A 17209-nucleotide genomic window follows, 5' to 3' on the forward strand; every position below is an offset into this window, starting at 1 on the left:
CCCCCAAGCCAAGCCTCGGTGTACAAGTTCTTAGCGGTGGTGGGGGTCTCATCATTGTGTTCTGCGAGGGACATTTTCCTTCATGCGGACTTGCAAGGGACGCGAGCTGATGCTTTGTAAAGCTGTCTTTCCTAGGTTCCGATTCATGCATGTGAAAGCTGCACTGAAAAATGTTCAGCCCAGACCCTGCTGGAAGTGAAGTCAGGAGGTATATGCTCTGCCAAGAACTGCTTCTGCTGAGTTTGTTTTCCCAGATAGGTACAAAATAGTGTACTTTTTGTGAAAATTGTGCATAGTTTGAGCTGCTCTGCTCTTTCAGTTCAACTTGTGCTTTCTTCATACCAAACATGATACGGGCCCCTCACTGTGGAGCCCAACTCTGTCGATGGGAGCTGTTTTAAAACGTGCCCCTCCACGCCATCTCCATGCCCTTCCCCTTCCCTGCTGCCCCCGCTGCACTTAAAAAAATTAAACAAGCCCAGTTTCATCCATTGCCTGGAGGAAAGACCTGGGAATTGTTCAGGGTCACGGTGATAGCGCAGAACTTGTCTGGATGGATTTGTGTCCCCCGGTGGCCCAGCTGCCTGAGGAGGAAGAAGAGAGTGGTGAGCTGGACTCAGAGGCCCCTGTCGGGGCAAATGACCCAGCTGCTCCTTAAACTTTTGTGTGCTTTGCAGCAAAACGGGGCGACACTACATAACCAGTGATGAACACTCATTAAGTGCATGGTTATATAGGGATTTACCAGGCGGGCTCATAGTGGCTGTCCGCCTCTGAGTGGAGGATCCAGAGGGAAGTCGAAGGCCTGGAGCTCGCTGTAGAGCCTAGTGTGAGTTTGTGTTGGAAAGCTGAAGGAACCGGAGAGGAACGTCCAAAGGCAATGGCGGGAGACTGGAGCTCACTGGAGGAAGCCGAGGGCAGACTGCCCCCTTCTGCCAGTTTTATTCAATCCAGGCTCTAAGCTTATTGGTCGGTGCCACCCACATCTGGAGTGGGTCCTGCCTCCTCAGTTGGCAGCCTACCTGTCGATCATCCAGACACACCCAGAGCTTTATCAGTCTGCTAGGCAGCTCTTCTTCAAGTCAATCAGCCATTGTGTTACCTGACCCCGTGGCTCCTTCCCCAGACTGTTGGATAGGAAGGGTCTAGTGCTGCTCTTCCCACTGGACATGAAACTGGGCCAGGGAGGCTGAGTCGTCCACCTGGGGTGAAACCTTCATGACTCCTAGGGTTGTGCTGACACTCAAACATCATAGAATCTGCTGGTGTCGATCCCTGGGTTGACATGAAGTGTAGGATAGAGTTTTCCGGTTGTTGGTCGCTCACCGTGCATGGTCACTGTCCTCCGAATAGCCTATTGGGGTAAATTTCTGAGCGACATCTAACATCTGCTCCTCACATTGTGCACCTATTTGAGCTTCCAACAGATCTGTAAAATGGGTTATTCGCTGTATGTTGCAAGGTGAATCTGTCTGCAGAGGGGTGAGGCGACCCACTCCTGACATAGGTAAATGATCAGTGTGGTGCGATGGTGCAGGGTACAGGTCCTCAGATGCGGGCTCCCTCCACCCACAGGTCCCGATCCTTGGTGTGGTAGGTTACACAAACTCTGGAGACGCCGGGTCCCACCTGTGATTGCTGTACTGGCAGAGGGATCTGTAGATGTGTGTCAGGGAAGGACCCCGAACGCAGAGGTTTCCAGGGCGGACTGGGAGGGGCTGAACCCTCTGAGTGTGAGGACAAGCAGGCTTGTAAGACGGGGCAGCGGAAGACCTGACTTTGGAGGAGCAGGGCAAGAGGCTCTCGAGAGGTCGGTGTGGTGCAAAGAGGGGACCGAGGCATGGCATGGTGACACCGACGGCCCCAGACTCAGGAGGCTGAGGTGGGGGCATCTCTGATTTGCAGCTTAAACTTCACTGCTCAGCCTTGAAATCAAATCAGCTCCAACGGTGGCTTTTTAAAAGGTCCGTTATTTACAAGGAGGCAAAATTCAGGTGGTCTCAGAAGAATTGAGACTCCCAACTTATCATCCAAATGGAAGATGTGACCACTGAGGGCTCGCCTTTCTGGCAGAGATGGGCTGGCACAGCTGAGTCGGGGCTGCCTCCGTCAGAGGACAGGGTGGCCCAGGGGCGGAGGACAGAGGTCAGGGTGGCCCAGGGGCTGTCCCTGCCATCCAAGGCCATCTCATCCTTCAGGGCTTTCTTTGTTTATTTCTCTCACTAACCTGGACTCTGGAGGGATATTTGAGTATGTGGCTCTGCTTTCAATAAAAAGGGGTGGAATCCATGTTCTCTCATGGAATGATTTCCTCCTTAGCCAATAATCTGGGAATCCATGGAAGACGAGAGAGGTGATGGCAGAGTCAAGACAGGCGAGTGTCTTGGTTTTCAAGGAGCAGAAAACCCAGTGGATTTTAGAAACCATAGATGGTTGGTTAGCCGAGTTCTTGGGAAAGCTGTCAGACCAGGGCTTGGGGGTCTGGGGGAAGAAAACCAATCAATCATTAGCAACCAGAGCTGTTTGCTGAGGTGAGAACAGCCCAAGCCCACTCCCTTGGTGGTGGGGTTACCTGGCCCAGAGAGGAAGCTCGCGAGTGCCGTGATTGACTGCACAGAGGCATTTCATGGTTGTCGGTGTGGACAGCTGTGGCTGAGCAGTAAAACTGAAGCCTGTCTGGAGCAGCCCTCCGCTCTTCCTGCTCATCTCAGAGTCTTTGAGTCCCCGCTCCCTGTCCCTCTGCTGACTCGGTGTCCTAACGTTCAAGAGGAGGAAGTTGACGAGGCAGCCCCGTGGAAGCAGCTTTTAAAGCGCCTGCTCCCCACCCAGGAGAGCGCGGGATGGCTGTGGCCTCTGTGCATCCCTTCTCCAGAACAGGGTTGGAGGCGGCTGAAGCTGGGCCCATGGCTCCACCCTGAGCGAGGCCTGGGCCCTCGGCTGGCTGGGGGTTCACACAGCTCCAGAGCCTGCTTTCCGGTGTCACTCCACGGTGTCCGCTGCCTCCGCTGCCAGGTTGTTCTGATCCCTTTCACCCACGGCTGTCGGAACTGCATGAATTCTCTTATCTGCAAGGTGCCTCTTTGGCCCTGGAAGCATGTTTTCCCGGCTGGCGGTACCTTGCCGCTTTGGAAGGACTAACAGCTCCGGCCTCCTGTGCACGTCTAGATGTTGTTGGGGATGCTTCTCTCGGGCGCAGCTCAGGTTCCTGTGACTGTCTGAGCCAGTGGCTTGGCCCCAGCAGCTGCCATCTCCTTCTTGAGCCTTGCTGTCTCAAGTCAGCTACCGAGGGCGGCTGACGAGTGTCCCACTGACTGGGCCTCCTGCGGGCCTGGACTCTCTGGGTGTCTGCTCCGGTGGCTTGTGGAGAGACCTGGAGTCCCACCCCTTCCTGAGTATCATGGAACCTATTCCATCCACCTCAGTGCTCAGATGGGGCCCAAGCTGCATGGGAGGCCACTGTCTCTTCTGAGGACTCAGAGAAGGTGCTTTGCAGGTGCACGTGTGGCACAGGATGGGGCACAAAGCAGCAAATCCACAGGCAGGGATCCAGCCACCGGGGACCGCTCGCTGCAGGACCCAGAGTGGGGTCTGAGGCGGATCCGTGTCCCGAGCTCCGCTTGAAGCAGCTGGGCCTCCACACTCAGGGCTGGGACACCTGCCGCAGCTCGTGCTGACCTGGGGTAGCAGTGATTTGATGGAGGACAGGCCCTGGGCCCAGTGCAGAGGAGTGATCTGCACTTGGGTATGCTAATAACAGTGTTCCAGCCACACTGCGCCAGCAGGCCCCACCTTCTGCCTGAGAAGAAGCTGGCATCTGTGGCCAGGGCACATGCTGAGGGCCTTGCTGGTGCCAGAGGGGCTGGGACAGACACTATCCCAAGAGTTAACTTAGACCTGGGAAGGAAGGGTCATCACGTGCAGGAGGAGTTTGGCCACGTCCACCTTGGGCATCTGACCTGTGCCTGCTGGAGTCACTGGGGCTGGAGGATGCCAGAGGGGCAAGGAGTCTCTGTGGTCAAGGCCAGGTTTCCGTGGAGCAGAGGAGGCACCGTAACTGGCTGTGACCAACCATATAATCTGTGCTCACCAGGAGGCAGAAGCAAGCTGGTTTCATCTCAGTTTGGAAAGGACTTTGCTAACCAGAACTCTCCCAAAATGGAAATGAAGTCCTTGCCATGTCTGCCAGCTGCTGAGCATGAGCTGGAAGAGGTTCCTGCTTGGAGTGGGGTTGTAGATGACTGTATTACCTTCCAATGCTGAGGCCAAATACCCAAGGGTCACACTCGGAGGAGGAAGCCTTGTTTGGGCTCACAGTGTCAGTCCGTGGTCCACTAACTCCATTGCTGTAGGCTGTGGTGAACCAGAAATGTCAAGGTAGAAAGGGCTGGAGGAAAGCTGACAGCTGGAAAACAGTGAGGGAGGAGGAGCAGGGATAAGACACACCCTCCAAAGAATCATCCTGCGGCCTGCTTCCTTCCACTGGCTTTACTTCCTAGTAGTCCCTTCTACTGTGAGCTCAGCAAGTGTGTTAGCCACCTTCTCATCACTAGGACAGAATACCTGGCACTGGCAACTTACAGGAGAGGTTGATGTGGCTCACGGTTTCAGAGAGTTCAGTCCATGGTCAGTAGGCAGCATGATGCAATGGCCTGGGTGGAAGAGAGCTGCTCACATTATGGTGACCAGGAAGCAGAGAGGGAAGGGAAGAGGCCAGCAGTGTCCAGGCCATGCACACAGTGACCACCTCTTCCGACCATGCTCCACTTCCTAATGGCAAGTCATCTATGAGCCCCTACATACAGTCACCTTCAGAGGTCCCGCCTGGAATCCACGAGGTCTTGGGGGCATCTGGATCTAAATCCTAAGAGCAAGTCAGCAGCCTCCTACCCAGGCCCCTCTCCTGGCCCACCGGAGCCCTGGTGCACTGTGACCAAGTCCTCAGTGACTGACTGTGGGGGATGCTTCACGCTCAGGCCAGTGCCAGCACTGACCTCAGTTTCTGTGGGACCAGGCAGGGGCAGCTCCTCCTTACAGCCCCCCTTAAGTTGCCCCACGCTGGCTGTGTTCTCTTTGCTGCCAAGTGGTCGTGGCATCCTCTGTTACTTCCCTGGCCTCCCCCTCTGAGAGCGCATCCTGAGGGTGGGGTGCTTGCTGACATTAGCATCTCCTAGCCTCTGCATGTTTGGTGCCAGCTTAGCCCCGAGCCCCCTCTCCTCAGGACTCGTCAACTGGGATAGGACACAGATAACTAGAAACAGGAGGGAATGCTCTTTGCTCCACTTCAGATGTGGAGTTTACTGGTGCATTCACACAGTTGCAGCTGCTTTCTCTGAGGAATAATTGCCTGTTCTTTCATCCCCTCCGTTGACTTCAATGGGGCAAAGGCCTCAGGGAAATGTTACCATCAAAAGTTCAGTTCAAGCTGCAGAACCGTTCTGAAAAGTGTGTTTGGCTTTCTCCCCTCAGGTTCTACTTAGCACAAGGTTTACAGATATCTGTGCCCTTTTGGGGCAGCAAAACTGCACGGCAATCTCTAGGCCAAACTGCCATTCCTGATCCACGCCTCACAGATGAGCGCCACCCATGCCCCCAAACTCTGCAGGGCAGATGGGCTGTTCTTTCTAAAACGCCTGGATGCAGACTGAAGGTGAAACCGTTTCTGCAGCTGCTGTGGCCCCGGCCACATGTGGATAGGTGGGACCTCTCCCTCCGGGAGGGAGTCTCCCTGGGGTCGGGAGCTGAGCCAGCCCCAGCCTCCCCTGCGCCCTGTCATTCTCCGCCATGCCCCGTCTCCCACTGCAGTGACAGAGGCAGAGAACAGGGGCTCTGAGCCTGTGTGCGTGGCCCGACAGCGATGACTCATGGCTGGCTGGTACTGTCCTGGAGATGAACGAGGGCTTTTGCTCCGAGCTGCACGTCCAGCCCATTGTTCACTTTTATAAATCTTTCAGACAGGGCCTCCTGGAGTCTCTTAAGTTGCCCAGGCTGGGCTCCAGCTCGAAGTCCTCCTGCCTCTGCCTTCCGGGACTGGCTCGGAGACAGTTTCTGAGAAGGAGCCTCCCTGACTTTGTGTAGCCGTCTGGGCTCCCTTCAGAGCACACGGTGTAGTGGTCTCAGCAGCCTGGTACGACCCAGCCCACGGTTCTAGGACTTCGTAGCATCACTGTCCACGTCCCGCCAGCTCCCTGAGCCCTCATTAACCGTGCATCCGCGTTTGGCTGACGTGCTCTTTCTGGATGTTTTGTGTAAGTGGGACCCTACGATACGTGGTCTCGTGACTGCTTCTTCTGCTTAACTGTGGGTTGGAGCTCGTGTTAGGACTTCATTCCTTTTTATTGCCACATAACAGCCACATGTGTTTGTACACTGTGTTTTGTGTTTCCACTCATCAGCTGGTTGACCTTCGGGTTGAATCTGCTTTCTGGCTCTTCCACATGAGGCCACTGGTGAGCCACGTCATAGGCAGGGCTTTGTGTGGACTCTGTCCTCGCTCGCTGGGGTAGACCCAGGATTTCTGGGTCACGTGGTCACTTTGGGTCCATCTTCTGAGGGACTGCCAGATGTTTTCCAGCACAGCTGCACCGCTTCACCATCGCTCCGTGGTAATTCTGTTGGGAATTCTAGCGCATGCCAGGGCCTTGCTGTGCCTCCACTGGAGACCAGGCCCGTGCAGGGCAGCTCACAGTTGCCCCCGGGACAGAGGATTTTTTGCAGGGGTCCCAGCTACACCCGAGCACCCCTGGCCAAGTCAGGCTGGGGCTGGGGAGCTGACCTGGAAAGCTGGGGGCAGGGGTATGAGGCAGAGAGAGCCCCGGAGGCGGCCCCACCTCTGAGAATGGGGCATCTCTGTGTCCTCCCTTTCGTGGTGCTGCCACCTGGGAGGAACCGGGTTACGGTACTGACGAGTGCTCGGTGCAGTTCCTGCGAGCCCCCGGCCTCATTTCTGAGATGTTCGAGGCAGCGAGTGGCCTGCCTGGCCCCTCCCACCTGCTGCAAATGCAGCACAGGCCAGGCAGTCCCTGCAGGACCTGTGAAGTCAGGGCATCCACAGCGAAGGCCGGGGCAGGTACAGCAACATTTGCTTCTGCCCATGCACTTGGGAAACCTCTGCTTCTGGCACGGATTGCTCTTCAGGAGGTGGCTGTGGGCCAGGCTGAGCCCGCCTCCCTCTTCTGTGTCCACAGCCACAGTGCGGGGTATGAGAGCGAGAGCCACACGACGCCCATCCTGTGCGGTGCCCAGTACCGGATCCACACGCACGGCGTCTTCCGAGGCATCCAGGTGAGCGCAGGGCACGCAGCCTCTCCTGCGGGGTCACCCACGGGGCCTCGCAGGGTAGCTCCAGCCAGCAGCTTGGCACCAGGGAGCCTTCCCTCCGCAGCTGCTCAGGACAGGAAGGAGCGTGAAGCCAGAGGGTCAACGTCCCAGAGCAGCCCGTGCCTCGGGTGGGCAGAGCCGCGCAGGGCTGAGTCACTGGCAGGTGCGGCTCTGTGGCCCGAGTGGCAGCTGTGTTCCCGTCCTCAGGGCGCCGTGCCCTGGAGCTCCAAGGCCTGTGACCAGCACCGGCGTAGGCGGGGCGCCCAGCTCCCACAGTTCTGACCGGTGTCTCCCTGTCCCAAGTCGCGCTGCCCTGAGAAGGTGCAGAAGTGCGGCTGCCTGCCAGTTCAGAGGGCGTCCTGGCTCAGTCCCCGGCGCCTCCTCCCCACAGCGACGGGGGAGCAGCTCTGGTTTAGGTCCCAGTCCCACATGCATGGTGTCAAGGACAGGAGAGGAAAGATGCCCGGTCTGCCTTCTCCCCACCAAGCCCGCTGCTCTAAACTGAGGTCCCCACTGCCCACCGCCTCCTTGGGGTCCCCCACCCCGCTGGCTGAGCACATCACTATGCCTCACTGACCCTGGGACACCCTGGTCTGTCACAGCAGAGTTTACCTTTTCTTCCAAGAGAGTGAAATGGGGGTCTGGGCTTTGTGGGGCTGCTTCTGGTGACAGACCTGCTCCCACGGTCTCGGCTGTACCCACCGCTGTATGGAATAGGGAGGTGTTGCCCCCGTGACTCAGTTTCCCCCCAGAAAGGAACCCACCCCCTCCTTGGAAAGACATGGATGGCCACTGTGTTTTCTGGTGTCGCCAGTAAGGGCTGCACTGGCCACACGGTGTGGCGTCACGGACAGACCTGGGGCTCCTTCATCTACGACCTCGTGCCTGTACTGTACTGGGGTCTGGTTGGTTTGGGGCGAGTTTGGCAGTTCACGTTATCCTCTAACAAGAATGTCCTCGCTGTGGCAGACTGGACGAGGGTGCTGGGCGTCTCTGGCTGGGACGTGTGGGGGCCGAGACGGGGTCCCCAACACCACGCTCCTTCCAGGAGGCTCTGTGTGGCAGCTCCCAGCTGGGTTCCGGTTGACTCTGCCGTCTGTGTGGGGAGTTGCAGGAGGTCCCTGTCTTCCCTGCAGGGTCTGCTGCTGGGCTCAGCCTTGGGCCTCCACGGCCGGGCCATTGTCCCTGCTCAGCGAGTCTAGAGCCCAGTCACCAGTGACTGCTGGTGTGTGGCTAACGGCCTCTGTCCTCCACCTCTGCCCAGGACGTGCGGCGTGTGCCCGGTGTGGCCCCCACACTGGTCCGGTCGGCCTCCGAGAGCACGGAGAAGCGCCCCTTCATGTGCGCCTACCCCGGCTGCAACAAGAGGTACTTCAAGCTGTCCCACCTGCAGATGCACAGCCGGAAGCACACGGGTGAGGAGCACGCCAGGCGGGGCCGGCCGAGAGGCCCCTTGGAAGCGCTCAGGGGTCCTCCTTCGGGACAGGCAGGGCTGCTGAGGAGCCAGAGCCCTGTGGTGCCGGCTTTCACAGCAGGGCAGGCTCTGCGGGTTCAGCCTGGAGCTCGAGGTGACAGAGCCTGCACAGACAGATGCAGTGGAGTCTGAGGCCGGAAGAGGTGCAGGGCCATCTCTGGCAACTCCGCGAGGGCAGTAGGCTGGAGCAGGGCAGTGCCTCGGTGCTGGGTGCCGGGCAGCAAGGCCCCGGGACAGCTTCCTGGACGTGGGAGGGAAGGCACTGTGTGCTGGGGACAGCCTAACGGGATGGAGCCGCCCGTGGTTGAATCGCCCCAAACAGCCCTGGATCGCTGAGATGATGCTGGAGAATGTGTCCGGGCAAGCGGGGCCCCCAGGAGGCAGCTGGCAGAGCACTGCCTGGTTGGCCCCTGTGGGACGTGGGGTGGGGTGTGGCTGGGTCCCTGCAGAGGTGGCCCGCGGTGGCTGTGGCTGATCTCCACCTGCAGGGTGGCCTTGCCAGTTGTGGCTGTCGTTATTCTGTGGTCCCGCTGGCTCGGGCCGCGAACCTGGAGAAGCCAGAGCACTGCCTTGCACCCGTGGAGCCCTGGGCTCTGCTCACCTGGGCGTCCAGAGAGGCAGCCGGGCAGAGCAGACTCATGGGGACAGCACCTGTACCTCACGCTGTGCACGTCACACCCGTGCTATGCCCGCTTCCCAGGGGACTTGAAGAGCGTGTGTCACAGTTAGAGGAAGCCATCACGGGCCCAGCCTTGGAACTGCTGGGGCTGCGTGGACGGCAGCGTGGGGCCCAGAGAGGCTGGGGCGGAGTGAAGGCGGTGGACTGGGGAGGTGGCCAGCAGCCCCTCAGCCCCCTTTGCAAGCACGGGGCTTTCCTGTGACTTTGGTGCCACGTGCTGTCACTGTGCCAGTGCCGCATGTGTGATGCTGTTTAGTCCCACGCACAGAAGGGTGAGGGCGAGGGGTGGGAGGACTGAGGGAGCAGAGGGCTCCGGTGAGCCCGGGCTGGCGCAGGTGGCAGAGGAGAGAGGCTGAGCAGCGAGTGATGGCGGGGGCTGCAGCGGGAGGCAGGTGGCGGTGGGTCCTGCACACAGGCAGCTGGGGCCAGGCTGGGAATGAACAAAAAGCCCAGGGCATCCAGGCGGCAGAGGTGGGCAGGAGAGGCAGGGCCCGGGGTCTGATCAGGGACACAGTCTGGAGAGGGGAGGGAGGCTTCGGTCTAACCGTAGCGTTCCATGCGCGGTGGTCGTGGGGCATTGGTGGGAACATGGACAGAGGGACAGAGGTGTTCAGTGTGAGCTGAGTGCGGGAGGACATGGGGGTCCTGTGGCCACCGGAGCAGGGTACAGTCAGGTCAGGAGGTTGCAGCGGGGGAGGGTGACGCCCAGTGCCTGGGGTGGCTCGCTGTCCGCCCACCGTCCGAGTCAGGCTTCTCCGGAGTACGAAGGAAGCCTGTGGTGGCCATGTGTACCCGGGCTTCCTCTGTGGGGGACAGGGCGGGCTGTGCAGGCCACACCTGCTTCTCTGGGGCGGAGGGAGCACAGTGCCCTGCAGGCTTCCACGTCCTGCGGGTGGAGTGGCCGTACTCCATGCAGACGTGAGAAATCAGCAGTGGAGATGCCACAAAACGCGGGGCCCACAGCAGGGCCACCCTCAGGACTGCCGGACTCAGCCCACGACTCAGCCTCTTGGCTCTCTGTGTAACTGTGCCTACTGACACTGCACTGCCAGGCACGGGTGCTCACGCCACCGTCAGATTCTGGCCCACTTTGCAAGGAGGAAGCTGCTCCCTCTCAGTGCTGTAAAGGCAGAGCTGGGTGGGGACATCCTTGGCCCCTAGCCTGTGCCCACATGGGTGCCCTGTCCACTCTGTGGAAGCTGGCATCCCTGTCCTGACCCTGCCCCGGGCCCCGGGCCCTGCTGTCCCCGAAGGAGAGGTTTAGCCCACATTTGCAGGATTGTTTCAAACAAAACGTGTCTTCCCCAAGGTGAGAAACCATACCAGTGCGACTTCAAGGACTGTGAGCGAAGGTTTTCACGCTCTGACCAGCTCAAAAGGCACCAGAGGAGACACACAGGTTTGTGGGCTGCCTCCTGTGGCCGGCCGCTGCCTTGCCTGGGGTTAGGGTTGCTGTGCAGCTCTTCCTTGCTGGACGTGGATGAGAGGGTCAGCATCAGCTTTGTTTTTCCATACCTTTGTCTTCTTCTGGAGGCTTTCCTTTTCTTAAAAAAAGAAGGGAAGAGGAGAGAGCATCCTCCGCACTCCTCCTGGACAGGCACAAGGCCCAGTGAGGACTGGTGATAGTGGGCACCGAGCGTGAGGCTCAGCGGAGCCTGACTGTTGGGGCTTCAGGCTCCAGGATGGCTGCGAGCTGCCCACCGCAAGACTCGGGGTGCGAGGCTCAGGGGCGCTCATCCCCGGGACAGAAACGTCCTCCACGTCCTGGCTGCCCCTGAGCTGGGGGCGTTGGGGACACTGCAGGTGTGGCTGAAAGCCGGGCGCCTCTAGCCACCATGGGGCCGGCCCAGGGCTCGCTGTGGCTGCACGTTAGGGTGGAGGCCAGACCTTCTCTGTCCGTCTAGGTGTGAAACCATTCCAGTGTAAAACTTGTCAGCGAAAGTTCTCCCGGTCCGACCACCTGAAGACCCACACCAGGACTCATACAGGTAAAACAAGTGCGTAAACTTTTCTTCACTTTTATTTTTCATTATTTTTGGTGAGCGACAGTGGGGTGAGGCTGTGTGTGATGAGAGCCTGGGAAGGACTTGTGCATGTGCTGGGGGAGCAGCGTGTGCCTGTGGGTGCCAAGAATGACACCCTCCAGACGCAGGTGGGGCGGGGGACATCTGTCCCGAGGGAGAGAGAAGCCAGCCCGGCACTAACGACCCTGGGAGAAGTGGAGGCTCCAGCAGGCCAGGCTGTAGCCCGGCCCCACGTCTGCTGCCTGCCAGGCTGGCCGAAGTGCGTGGCTGTCGTCCTCCTGCTGCCTGTCTCACCCTGGCTGGCGAAGGCTTTGCTGCCCGCTCAGCCCATGCATTTTCTGCCCCTGGGAAGGACAGGCGTTGTGTATGATCTCGTTATCTTTGCACTGTGGCCAGGGAGGCAGATTTCACTCCCGTCTTACAGATGGGGAGACTGAGGCCCCAGTGGTCAGGGGACTGTCCCCAAGTCAGAGCCAGGGAGTGGACACTCAGCTCTGTCGTCCCTGCTGGGGAAGGGACAAGCATCCTATGGCAACCTGGCAAGGACAGCAGAGCTCGGTGCCACCAAGGGACTGACTGAGGTGACGGAGGACCAGGGCTGGGATGTGACCCTCAGGTGGGCTGCGGTGGAAGCCGGGTCAGCACAGTGGGGCCAGGTGGCCTCAGAACCTGGGCCCAGTGTCTGGCAGGATGGTGTCCTGCGTCCTGAGCTCACCGTGCCTGGGGAGGCACTGTCCCTGTGCGCCCAGCCCTTCGTCTGGCAGGAGTGGCCGAACCACCAGCAGTGGTGATGCTGTCTTCGATCCAGGGACACCACATGCCAGGCATGTCCGCCCTGCTTGTCCTGAGCAGGGGTCAGAGATAGCAGTGTCCAGGAGATGTCCAGGCGGCAGAGGCCTTTGGGACTGGAGGTGACAGAGGACAGCACAAAGGGCCTGTGGACAGGGTGACATCTGCCTTTCTCGGAGCCCCGCTAGTGCAGGCTGATGGGGGTGTGGGTAGCGCCTCTTCGGTGCCCGGGCCTCTGCCGCCCCTGACCAGCACTTGTGCCCTCAGGTGAGAAGCCCTTCAGCTGCCGGTGGCCCAGCTGTCAGAAGAAGTTCGCGCGCTCTGACGAGCTCGTCCGCCACCACAACATGCACCAGAGGAACATGACCAAGCTGCAGCTGGCGCTCTGAGCTCACAGATGGTGCTGCTGTGGCGGTCGCTGCTTCCGGCGGGCGCTGAAATCCCTCCCCTCGTCTCTCTAAGGACTCGGCGCTGACCCGGCTCTAAGGACCTGGACGCTGGAGCCCCCAGGTTTGCCGGAGGAGCTGTCAGCTCTGCCAGCCTTCAGCGACCTGGAGGCCAGGGCAGGGCTGCCAAGTCCATTCCAGTAGTGAAATCAGCGCCACCGGTCGGTTTCCGCTGTCAGGAGCGTGTCTGATAAGGTCCCTCCCCTTTAGGCTCATTTTCAGTAGGAGTGGGGTGATCGTACCGTCCCCCCGGATAGTCCCAGGCAGGGCGTGTGTTCGTGTCTGCTAACGTGAACTTCCTCATGGTTTCCCCTTACTAACAGGCAGGTGCGGCGAGCGGGTCTCCACCGGCTCCCGGTCAGGCGCTGCCTGGACAGTGTCAGAACTGACCGGTCCCTCCGTAGAACCTGTTGAGACCGCACTGCAGGGTCCACACGGCGCTGTCTGCGCAGGCCCGCAGGAAACTGCTTGCAGGTTGTAGATTCCGGTTCAGCTTTTTCTTTTGACTTTACTGTCACCAGAGATGTACAGAAACACACAGAGAAGCGGTGCTCTCTCTCCTCGTTTGGGGTGCCCTTAGGGTGTGCAGACCACACTGGCTGCGTAGCTTCAAGCTGTAAAAATTTAAGTGACTTTGAAAGAAAACGGGGCTGGTCCAGGGCCCAGCGGCCGAGACTGTTCCGAGCAACTGAAGGGGTAGGGGCTGCACGTCTGGGGAGACTTCCAAGCGCAGGGCGTCGCCGGCTGCCACGGTCGGGGGTGTAAGCGTGTGTGTTTTGTTCTTTAAGGGCAGGAGTTATTATTGACTGTTGCTTGAAGATGTTGTGTAAATACAGATCCGGCGATGATTCTTCTTGGCTGACTAAAGTAGGAAGTGTGTCGTACTAGGGCCTCATGGTCAGTATTGGTCTTACACCGTGCTGACAGTGACCCTGAACTTGTAACCTGCATTCTCACACTGCTCTGATTAAAGCCTCTTCAAAAAGCAAGTGGTGGGACTGTCTTGGCCTGTTGTGTTCCCTCCTCGAGCGCTGCGCCACTTCCACAGGTAGGAAAATGCTCTGAGCACTGTGCCTCCCCTCTCCGGGACTCGGGAGTTGGCTGTCCCGGAAGCCGCAGTGGGTGACCCGTCCCCTCGCCCTGCAGCAGCTGTGCTCAGCTGGTGAGAGCCGGGCTCTGGGAGCAGGAGGGCTGCACATAGTCCCACAGCTGCAGGTCAGCGCTGCAGTGGACCGGCCCCCAGCCATGAGGCAGAGTGGCCGGTCCTAGGCTGTGGCTGCTGCGTGGCTCCTCAGTGCACACAGGAGAGGCAAGCGTGCCTCCTGTGATCTCGGGGCTTGGTGCGTACGCCCGCTTCCTCCTGCAGTCGTGAGCGCACTGAGACCCTTTCCATGTTGAGGTGGACGCCAGGGTCTCTCCGAAGCCCCGTGTTCTCATCCGGCCGTGTTCTCATTGGAGAGACAGGAGGATCACTGTTAACCACAGTGAGCAAGCGAGCGACTCCTGCTCGACCTTTTCTTTTCCTGCCAGAGCGGCGTCCCCGGAGAAGCACAGGACAAGCTGGGTGCACGGCGTGAGTGGTAGAGCTCTGCATGGGCTGCTTTAACTCCCGGGATCCTTGCTCTGCCTCCCCGGCCGCCTGTGGTGGTGAAGTCCTAGGCTTCGGGCAGTCAGGCAGCGGCTTCAACCCCAGGTGTCTGTCTGCTCTTCTCTCCGCCTGTGGTCGGAGTGAGGGTTAAAGGCTTAAACTTGTGCAGACAGCTGGCACTAGCAGAAGCCTATGAGAAAGCTGCCCGGGAAGACTGCCCCCACACCCCCGAGGTGGAGGCACCTGTGGAGTCCACTGTCCAGTGTGACCACAGGTCCATCCTGCACCCTGAACTGGATGGGAGACATTGGGCTTTCGCCAGCCTCACCCCAGAGCCCATATCTGCACCCTCCATGTCCTCTGTGAAGTGCTTGGTGACAGGTGGTGACACCTGTGATCCCAGCTTTCAAGAGGCTGAGGCAGGAGGATCACTATGAGTTCCAGGCCATGCTGGGATAATAGTAGATTTAAAGCCAGTGTAACTGCATAGCAAGATCCTGTCTCAAAAAAAAAAAGAAAAAATTTTAAAAGTGCCTGGTCTATGCTGGTGGGTTTCCCAGACCCACAGTTAGGACGTGGGCAGTAGGGCTCCGGGGCCCAGGTTAGAGCTGTGCTGTCCAGCTTGCTCGGCTCTGGGGCCTGAGCCATGCAAGTCCCCCCCACCCCGGGTCCTCCTGCTGTCCCTGTGTTCCTAGCCCATCTGCACCCTCGGCCAATGCCCGTGTCAGTCCTGCTCCATCTTCTCTGCCCTGCAAAGTGCTCTGGGTAAGGACAGGCACACGTGTGGACCTGCGGGATGGGCAGGACGGGCAGGCTGATCTGGGTTGTGTGATAGGCGTGTTGGCCCAGCCTGAGGGGCGTGTCCCCTCCTGTCCCTCCCAGTGGAGCTCCTCAGCCCTGGTGTCCCCAGAGGTCTCCTGGCACCTGCTGAGCGTGGCTGGGTTGGACGTTCTGGGTGGACCCGAGCATCTGCATTTGTCCTGTGATCCCCAGTGGGGAGCATGGCCCGGGGATGGCTCAGTCCGCACCTGCTGATGGGTGCCAAGTGGCAATGGGCTCCGTCCCCGTGAAGGTGGCCAGGCTCTGCTGGGTGGAGCCGTGTGTCCACATTGGGAAGCCACCTGCAGGGAGGCTGCACCTCCACACATGGGCCTGGCCCCCTGCGCCCTGTCCCCAGGGCTCCAGAGGGGACGTGCAGGGCTCCTTGTGTGCCTGCTACGAGCAGCCTACTCTGCTCCCAAGGTCCTGCCAGGCGGAGCCTGTGCACATAGACAACACCGCACCCCATTGTGTGACCCCTGGAGGTGAGGGGCCCCACAGGGAAGCGGCTCAGCTGGGGTCACCTGGCTCGTGTGTCTGCCCTGCTGAGATTCTTTCCCGAATGTGACTTGGATCTCACTCTGTCCACCCCACTTGGCCCTGTGCTTGGCCCCCAAACCAGGGAGCAGGCTGTGGAACTTGGGTGCTATGGTCCGGTGGGGCTCCCGGAGATGCCCCCCGCCATGTTCAGGAGCACTACCTCTTGGTAAAATGTGTTTTCCATCACTGCTTTCCCTGACGTGCTGGAATTGGGGAAATGACATGGCATAACGCTAGTGGACAGCAATAAAAGGAGAGACTGGGAAACACGTGTGAAAAGTCCCAGGTCAGTGACGGCTCAGTGTCCTACTTCCCCAGCAGTGCCTTCCAGGAGCTGCCCAGCAGAGCTCCGGGTGGGTAGTGACAGGGGACAGGACGACCACCCCTCTGCAGCTGTCCTTGCTGCAAGCTCTGACCGTCCAGGCCAGAGAGGCCTCAGAGATGTCCCCATGCTGGCTTTTCTGAGCCCTAGAAATGCAAGACTCTGGTCAGTTGTCATTCCCCAGGGTGCGGCCATCTCTGGTCAGGCTCTCCTTGACATGACCTTGGATGACCTTGCAGCAGTGGGTAGGGGTAGAAGGTCCGGATCGCCCTCTCCCAGACTGGCAGGCGTGCCCCCTCCTTCATGGGGGCCTCTGGTCAAAGGCGCCTTTGAAGTCCCATAGGTGACACCAGGTACGACCTGAGGGACTCAGGTGCTGCTGTTTGTAGGCAGGGACCACCATGCCCGGGAGAGGCTGCTGGGGCAGCTTTTGAGGCCTGCTGCCCCCTTGTCTAGTAACTCCCACCTGTAGTGGCAGCACATGAGGGTGTGTTAGTGAACCTGGGCAGTGCGGCAGTCTCCCAGCAGGCAGGGGTCCCAGCAGGGCTCTGCACCCCTCCCGGGAGCCCCGAAACAGAGCCTGAGGTCAGAGCCTCATCTGGGGAGCACCGTCCTTGGTGCATGCCCTGGGACCCAAGCATCTCCCCAGTGCATCCCACCCCCCTAAAGTAGACGACAGAAGGGGAAGCTGCAGCCAGGTGGGGTCGGGGAGACCCCCATCAGGTGTCAGGCCCAGGCCCACAGTCTTGTGGGTAAAGCAATTGAAAACAGCCTGTCCCTGAAATGATTTATGTGATTTGTGAGAATCCACAATTGTGGATTTGTCTCAAAGCATGGCCTTCTCTGTGAGGCCCCTGCATCTTACCTGAAAGGGAAAAGCTCACCTGACCATCTGCCATAGTTCATGTGGCCATAAAAGCAATTTAATCCCGGTGCAGTGTTAAGAGCTGGGACCCTTGCAAGGTCTCCGTCCTCATGGTTCGGCAAGAGGGCCTAAGGCTGTGAGTTTCATTTCTCCTTCTCTCTCACCATGTGCTGCCTTCCACCATGCAGGCCCGCCAGTCTGGTTGTTCCCTCCCGGACTTCCAGAATCCAGAACTGTAAGCCAACACAGTTCTGTTCTTTACAAATAATCCAGTCTCAGGTATTCTCTTATAGCAGCAGAAAACAGACCATAACAGCATTTAATGCCAGACCCCCAGTCATTTCAT

The 17209-nt window shown here is 59.2% G+C and overlaps 1 protein-coding gene across 3 annotated transcripts in view; it reads left to right on the forward strand.

Moving 5' to 3' along the window:
• The window catches only part of Wt1 (WT1 transcription factor), a 74688-nt gene extending 60024 nt beyond the window's left edge, over positions 1-14664 (forward strand). For 2 of the 3 annotated variants that reach the window (XM_033764048.1, XM_033764049.1), the window contains exons 7-11: positions 7185-7281; positions 8582-8732; positions 10780-10869; positions 11375-11467; positions 12551-13777. In XM_033764048.1, coding sequence (XP_033619939.1) covers positions 7185-7281; positions 8582-8732; positions 10780-10869; positions 11375-11467; positions 12551-12672 — 553 coding nt within the window. In that variant the 3' untranslated portion in view covers positions 12673-13777. Of the gene's footprint in view, positions 1-7184; positions 7282-8581; positions 8733-10779; positions 10870-11374; positions 11468-12550 lie in introns of all 3 variants that reach the window. The other variant, XM_033764047.1, reaches the window with a different exon arrangement.
• Positions 14665-17209: the final 2545 nt, after the last annotated feature.

This window comes from Fukomys damarensis, unplaced genomic scaffold (genome assembly GCF_012274545.1).
Source record: "Fukomys damarensis isolate Sample0158 unplaced genomic scaffold, DMR_v1.0_HiC HiC_scaffold_16, whole genome shotgun sequence".
Lineage (NCBI taxonomy): Eukaryota > Metazoa > Chordata > Mammalia > Rodentia > Bathyergidae > Fukomys > Fukomys damarensis.